At 36.3% G+C, this 8171-nt stretch overlaps 1 protein-coding gene across 1 annotated transcript; it reads right to left on the bottom strand.

The window, feature by feature from the left end:
* Positions 1–2963: 2963 nt before the first annotated feature.
* On the bottom strand, positions 2964–7723 carry LOC121117430 (uncharacterized). Its single transcript, XM_040711864.2, has 4 exons — positions 7641–7723; positions 7031–7166; positions 5645–5757; positions 2964–5582 (listed from the first exon to the last, which is right to left on the bottom strand). Exons 1-4 carry the CDS (start codon positions 7656–7658, stop codon positions 3468–3470), a joined length of 2382 nt encoding a protein of 793 aa, XP_040567798.1. The 5' UTR covers positions 7659–7723; the 3' UTR covers positions 2964–3467.
* Between the last annotated feature and the right edge of the window lie 448 nt (positions 7724–8171).

Below are 8171 nucleotides of genomic sequence, written 5' to 3'. Positions count from 1 at the left end.
ATCCTCTTCTAGGCCCTCTAGCCTCAGTTTTAAAATTATCTACTTGGTACCATTGGAAAGAACTGACAAAAAGCTACAAGTTAATGTTTGTTTTGTTTTTGTACGATCAAAAATGTTTGAGAAACAAGCAAAAAGGCACAGGATGTTCGATCTCCTCCACCCACAACTCGATCCTAAGGAGACCGTCGTCATTATCAACATGCCCCTGACCACTATCTACAACATCAAGAAGGCGATTAACAACTCTGACACGGTCTCCAGGAAGCCTGGAAGTGGATGCATAACCGGAAGAGGAGTGCCAAGTTTGTGGCCAACTCGGAGTGTAAAACTCCGTCCTCAGGTACCATGTCTTGCTATGGTTGAAGAGCACGTGCCCCATTTAGAGCTATGTGTTTACCCAAGATTGCGCCCCAGCACATACGTCCAAGAAGCTGCAGCATTTCTAAAGGGCGAACAGACTTCTGGCTTACGTCCTCATCTGACATTTGCTTTTTGGAGCGTCTTGGAGGGCAACACAAACAAGACTTCTCAACCGAATGTCGATCCCCTGAAGGACTTTATCACGGTGGAGTGGAACAACTATTCCTCGTACTTCATCAAGTCCAGATGTGCTTCTGTTAGTCACCGTATTGAAGCAATCATTCAGAATGGAGGGGGACATATTGAATAAAAAGTGTAGAAAATTGTTAAATGACCAATTTTTGCTTCAAAATTTGCCATAAAAATTGACGAAATAACAAGTACAATTATGAATTGTACTTATTATTAAGTATAAATTTTGTTTCACAGAAAATATATTATTTTATTTTTGGACTCGCAAGACTTAGTTTAAAAAAAAAACAAAAGTACCTCCATACTAGGTCTCTACAAGTCTAAAAATATCTAACATTTGTGGTATTCTGGGGTAGTGTAAAAAGTTAGTGGCTAATCTTAACAATTGTGGATCCCTGCTTATAACTCTACATCAATTCTTCAGTGATAATTTTGGTTTTTCAAAACCTAGTGATAACTTCATACTTAAATGTTCTCTCTTTACAAATAAAATAATAGTATTAAGAGATTTGGAAATTACTGTTTAGGTTGCAACTACAAAAAATTATCTGATCCTTTATCATATTTAGTTCATCTATATACATTATACATCCCCCATGGGCATTCGCAAGGGGTGGGCTGGAGGCCTCTGTCTCTCCCCTCCCTCCTCCAAAAAAAATAATTTAATTATTTGGGGTTTCAAGAAAATTTAATATTTGATATTTTATTAGAAGAACATTTTGAATGTTTTTTTCAAAAAAATTAATTTGCTATGAATTTCTTTTCATTTTATAAATTTTTCTGAAAAAGGTTATATTAGAAATTTGGAAAAAAAAAATATTTTATATTTCATTTTTAAAATTTTTACCAATTTTTTTTTTTGTGAACACCTGTATATATTTGAAATTTTTAAGAATAGCTAAGGATTTTGCATTTTTTTTTGCCAAAAAATTTAGTACTTGATTTTTAATTTATAAATTTTGTTTCCGAAAAATTTAATATTTTCAAATTTTAATCAAAAAAAGTTATTTTTGAATCTTTTTCAAAAAAATAAATTAAATATTAGAAATTTTTATTTTTCAAAAAAAAAAAAAAAAATATTTGAATTTTATTTCTAAAGAATTTTATTTTTTTATTTTCAAAAAATTCCAACAACCAATAAACCTCCCCCCCAAAAAAAAAAAAAAAAAAATAATAATAGTTATATAAATGTGTGCACGTCTAAAACTGAACACTCCTTTAAATTTTACGGCATGCACATATCCGTGATTTTATTGAGTTGAAACCGGTTTATACTTCGAGGCAAGGGTCTTGACTAGTTATAAACAAAACTCCAGCAAAATCTAAATAGCAACAGTGAAACAACAGCCGATAATATGGAGAGACGTCGAGTCGCAATTTTGGAACTTTCCGGGTGGGGAATAACTCCCAGTGAAATTGCCAAGGTTCTGAACTGCTCCGCACCACTGTTTACATTGTGGTAGCTAAAGGGACTCCTGAGGCGACCACAAGATCTAAGTCAAGGCCTCGAAGGTCGGATGAAATGGTTGCTGCCGTGAAAAAGTCTGTCGAGGACAAGAAAGGCAAGGACACCGTCAGCGGGCTCTCCAGGGAGTTTAACGTCAGTAGAAGGACCATGGACCGGCTAGTTAAGAAAGATCTTGGCCTTAAGGTCTACAAGAGACCCCTCGTCAAGCCCTCAGGCCTGTAGACAACGAAAAACGCCTTGCAAGGTCGAAGATTCTTCTCAAAAAGCTTAAGAAAAAGACAGCCGATGTCGTTGTCGTCAATGTCTTGACTTTGCTGTGTTTGGGCGTTTAAAGGGGATGCTGTCGGTAGTCCCATACAAGTCCAAGGACCAGCTGAAGTCTCCCCTCAAGAATGCCTGAGCCAACCTCGACCAGAGCTTCATCGCCAAGTCATGCAGCAAGTTCCGGTCCAGGCTGGAGTTGGTAGTGGATAACATGGGAGGCCATATTGAATAGATATGTGTCTAACACTCTCATCTTTCATGTTAAATAAATTAATTCGTCGACCACTTTAAAGATTACATAATTATTTAACTATTTTTAAAAATTTCAGAGTGTTCAGTTCCTGTGGACGCCCTAGTCCACAATCATCATCCCTCTATTTTTGACCAACATATGTACATACAAGTGTCCGCATCTAATAACTAACTATTTGCGTGGGATTAATATCCAACAAACTGGATATTTGAAGGACATAGGTGGGAGGGGTCAGGGAGGAGGAAATTCGTTATTTCTTCTTCCTTTTATGGTGTCGTCTTATGTACATAATCGTTGTATAGCTCAATCTCAGGTAAAAAAACTTGTTCAGGGAAATAATAACTGGTTGACTGACCTCGAAGTATAATTTATGGGTCTTTTAAGGGCGTTATTATTATTTTTTAAATTTAAGGCGTGAATCAAATATTCAATTCATTTTTATATTTAAATATTTAACGTTTAATCGTAGGATATATAACTTATATATCTATATATATTTGCATTTGTAATGAAATTGTTGATAATATTCATATATATATTGTAAATATGAAGTCCTCTGAAATTAAGAGAAGCACTCGTTGTTGTTTTTTCACTCATATTAAGATAGGTGGAGTTTTTTTGAGCAATTATACATATAATAGTGAAATATTGTGTATCAAAGGGTATTCATAGATCTCAAACCCTTTGAAAATGAAATGGTAATACATAAGTCTAGAAAAACTCTAATAGATAACATAATGCATAGGTATTTTTAAAAACAAAAATGGAATTAAAGAACACATATCAGTCTTGACGTTGAAAGAAGTGAGTGATCCTTCGAAGTCAGAGCAAAATATGTATACGTAGACAAATATAATATACCTACAAATAGGTAGTTCTTATATTTTAAGAAAAGTCTTTAGATAATTTTTGCCGCAAAATTATAGGATTTTATGCTCTTCGGTTGCCAGCAAAAGCAGCAGGATTAAAAACAGCAAATGGAGCTGAAGCAGCAGAATTTTGTTGAGGAGGAGGTGGTGGTCTTCCAGCGCTAGGAAATCTTGAGCCTCCTTCTGATTGAGGAGCAAATGAGGCTTGTTGAGGGAAGGATCGGAATCGACCTGAAGATTGGGGTTGAAATTGACCTGAAGATTGGGGTTGAAATTGACCTGTAGATTGGGGCTGAAATTGGAAGGATGGTTGGACTGATCCGGATAATTGAGGTGGAGTGCCGTTTGCGAAAGCTGTGAAGGGTCTATTTTGTTGTGATTGGGATGCAATGGGATTAAATCCAAATTGGATTGAGGGATTGGAGGCTGTGCTGAAGGGTTGTGGGGGTGGAGGAACTGGGGGTCTGCTTTGACGAGGTGGAGGTGGTGGACGACTTTGAAATGGTGGTGGAGGGGGTCGGTTTTGTGATGGAGGAAGAGTTCTGACTGGGGTTGCAGTTGGGGTGACAGGGAAGGAGGTTGGAGGACGTCTTGTGGTTGAAGGAACTGGGGGAGGTGCAGCAGTGGATGAAGGAAAAGGTTTAAAGAAAACACTTTTTTCAGGAGCGGCAGCAGTTGGTGTTGGTAGCCGGATACTTGCTGGATCAGGGAATTCTAAAGGTTGGAATTCGAGGGAAGGAGATGCATTTGAGCCAAAAGAGGAGGAGGTTGGTCTTGGTCGAGAACGGGGAGGAGCTGCTGTAGTTGTTGTAAATGATGCAAAAGGAGATGTAGCTGTAGTTGAGGCAAATGATCCTGAATTTTGATTGCTATGCCCAGAAGGAGCATTGGCCTGAGATAGTCGAAGTTGTTCTTGACCTCCAAAGTTTTGTCTCAATTCAGTTTGGAAAGTTCCACTTTCTGGGTTGAAAGAAAGCTCACTGCTGAAATTGGGTCCAGCAGCTTCTGGTTTATTTCTATTTCGCTGTTGCTGTGCAAAAGTAAGTGCTGGTCTATTATTTTCAAAGTCAGCTAATGTACTTTGGAAATCAAAAGTTCCAGGTCTAGGGGATGGACTTCTGGAAGGAGTAGGGGATGGTGCTCTGGAGGGTGTAGGATTGGGCCTTCTTGATGGGGTAGGTGTTGGAGATGGTATTCTTGAAGGTGTAGGAGAAGGAATTGCAGTTGGTCTTTGAGAGGGAGTTGGGGATGGAGGTGCTCTTGAAGGAGTTGGAGATTGAGGTCTTCTAGTTATGGGAGTAACAGGTCGTCTAGGAGTTGTTGGAGCAGTGGGTTTGTCATCGACAATCGCAAACAAATTATTCAATGCTCCACTAGATATTGCTGGACGGCGAGTAGGTGCAGATGTGGGTGGACGAACCCTATCACGGCTAAAGGAAGGGAAGCTTTCTTGAGGAGAAGAAGGAGGTGGTTGAGGTCGACGTTGCTGTGAAGAAGTTAGAGTAGGAGTTTCAGACTGGGGTCGACGAACTCTCTGTCTTGTACGGACAAAAGCAGGAGGAAGGTCATTTCCACTCAATTGAACGGGGTTAGATGTGCGAAATCGCTCAGCAGGATCTACAGGATCTTGAATAACTCTCTGAAGACTGTTTTCATCCTCATCGGCAATACCTTCTTCAGGAGTATCACAAGGTAAACCAGAGACATATGTGAATTCTCTCTTCTTGCCTTCAGGATCAATATATCCGTATTTTCCTCTAGTAATACAGTCAACTCCTCGAGTTTCTTCTCTGAATGAACCATCTTCAGACACATATCCAAAGGTAAAGGACCCATCGTCATTTTCGTTTGAGTATCTTTCTGTTGTTTTGACAAATGGTTTTCTGGGTTTAAACTTCTGGGCAGTTTCGGCTTCATTGTCAATTGAAGGGTTTCTACGAGGAATTTTTGGAGCAAGGCGTGTTCTTCCACGAGGTTTTGTTGGTCTTTGAGCCTCTTCAGACACTTCTACAGGACGTCCTCTTTGTTGTTGGTGAGATATTTGAGCTCTTTGCTGTTGAGGAATTTGAACTCGTTGTTGTTGTTGCTGCTGGAATTGGGCTCTTTGTTGTTGCTGGATTTGACCTCTTTGACTTGATGGCACCCCATCAAAAGGTACTTCTTCTGAAGGTACATCCTAAGAAACATTTGTTCAAATTATTCCACACCTTTGTATAAAAAAGTGAATTGACTACTTACTCTGCCAGCAGTGGCGAGTAGAGACTCAAGTGCAGAATGGGCTTGTTGTGATCTTTGTTGAGATTCTTGACCTTGAAAGGCAGAGGCTAACAAATGCGATGGATCTGATCGCCCTAAAAAGTTATTAATAATTTTACGGTCTTACAAACTCTACATACGTAACTCTAATAACATATTAATAGAAATTGAAAGTAAAAAATAACATGCAAATAGTAAAAAAAAAATCCATTCAACTTTCTCGTTAGCAAATTTATATATGCACCTATGTCTGTGAATACTATCCATATGTATAATTTGTTAATTACATTCTTACACATGGGAGTTAAGTGTGATGCAACCAATTCATAACACTTCATTTTCTAATTTAATGCTCTATTAAAATTAATTTCGAAAGTTTGTCATTCATTTACGAAATATTAACCTCTATCCATAGAAAAAAAAATCATATATACGAGTACATAGATTTAGACATAAATGCATACTGTTGATGTGAAATAATATGGAATCGAGATGATCACGATTGAATCAATTATCATCAAACAAAAAGAAGAAAAAAAAGAGACCGACACTCTATCGCTTATGAAGAAGGAAAGAGAACGAGAGGGGGGGCTCTGAGTAAGAAACAAAAACATTGTCTCAAGGATATACACATACGTATATAAACATATTTGAGGATGTTTTAAAAATACTTCCGCCCTTTGTGTCAATTAAAAGTAAAGGCCCTCTGGCACGATGATTGTCTTGAGGCTTAGAAACTATTTCATTTAATATGCACACTAAGGCGGTTTATTTTTCAACTTTTTTCCTGTTTCGATTATGGTTGTGATATGGTAAGACAATATAATCTATGCAAAATTTCATTGTCTTACGATTTCCTTTTTAGGTAGCCCATTTAGTGCAAGTTTGAAAAGAGTCAAAAGTTATTTATTTACGCAATAAATATTTGAAATACAACATTAATCATTAACTTGTATTTATTAATTATGATAAACGTTATTCTAAACTATAAAAAATATTTTTAAAGCTTATTTTTAAAGCTACGCTCACCCCAGGAGCAAAAATTTTCATCTTTTCTATATAATAATAAGAAAAAATATGATTCTCGTTATACGGGGAACATCAAATTTTTCTAACTTTTTTTTGTCTTGTTTGTTGTTGTATAAGACAATTATCAAGATTCTTTATTGGTTAAAACAATATTATTACCATTATTTTTGCAATTTTGCATAGGTGGTAATGTTTATACCGTATGAAAAAACTTTCCTGGACTATCTATAATCACAATTGGAAAAAGTTGAAAATCAAATCCCTCCAGTGCACACATGGGTCATATTTGACGGCGTAAAGTCAATCCCACAGTCAGCTGTTTCTGATGAAAGTACTTACCGGATTTAAGGGGAACAGGTCGTCCTCTTGCAATACCATCAACGTTATCTATATCTTTGAATGGTCGAGGTCGACGTAAACGAAGACGTTTTTCATCTTGAGCCAAAGTCAGGCCAAAACATAGGATCGTTAGACCCTGGAAATAGTAAGAAATTGAATACAAAACAGGGTTAATTTTGGGATTAAATATTATTCAATAAAAATTAACATTGTCTATGAAAAGAATAAGTTGCCTTTGTTTTCAAAATAAAGAAAAAAGAAAAGAAAAATGGCTTGCGAATGTATGGGCGTCTCTGCCCCACCCTTATTGCATCATTATATAATGCCGATACTTTGTAACGGGATCTTTATGGAATGCAATTTGATGTGAATAGTAAATATGGTCACTGAAAGGTAAGTAATTTAGGCCAATAAATTTATTTTGAAATAAAAAAAAAAGATTGTTTGCTAAACTTTTCTTCCAGTGATTGATGAAACATCCAGACGCACATAATAATTTCTTTTTTTTTTTACATATTGAATTAATAACCACTTAATCACACTCCTCAACCTTTTAATTAGCAAAGTACCGCACTTAATTATAATAATACAATTATGATAATTTCCTTACTAATATAGAAAATCTCATGGTTGCCCCTAATACAAAACAAAGGATAGTCAAACCAATGTGAGTAAATACAAAACTGAACTCGATATTCTAAATACCATGAGATTTTATATGAGAAGGCGAGCTTTTTTTAGTATGTGGATCCCAGTTCCCGGCCATATCCTTTTTTTATGATTGTATGTATTGTATATGCCTTCTAGGTAAAGCAGATATGACGCTTCTACCTTTATATATAAGTATGTACCTATATACTACATCAAAGCCATGTTGGAGGATGCGTATTTCAAGGGTAATAATGGGTATGATTCCGGCAAATATTCGTTTTTAAAATGAGATAATGCACCTTGAATGAATTGTATCAAGATCTGATATTTTATGCACTAATAACATTTAAAATATGTGAAACAATTTTTAAAAAATGACTTGTGAATGGTTTCTCTATACAAAATGTGGACTATTTATATATATATATGTTGTGTACCAGTTGCAACTTGTAACACCAAATTGTACAAGTTTCAATTTCTTCATCACAAA

The sequence above is a fragment of the Lepeophtheirus salmonis genome, chromosome 5 (genome assembly GCF_016086655.4).
Source record: "Lepeophtheirus salmonis chromosome 5, UVic_Lsal_1.4, whole genome shotgun sequence".
NCBI lineage: Eukaryota > Metazoa > Arthropoda > Copepoda > Siphonostomatoida > Caligidae > Lepeophtheirus > Lepeophtheirus salmonis.
The sequence above is the reverse complement of the archived record's forward strand: the minus strand, read 5'-3'. Positions and strand labels throughout refer to the sequence as shown.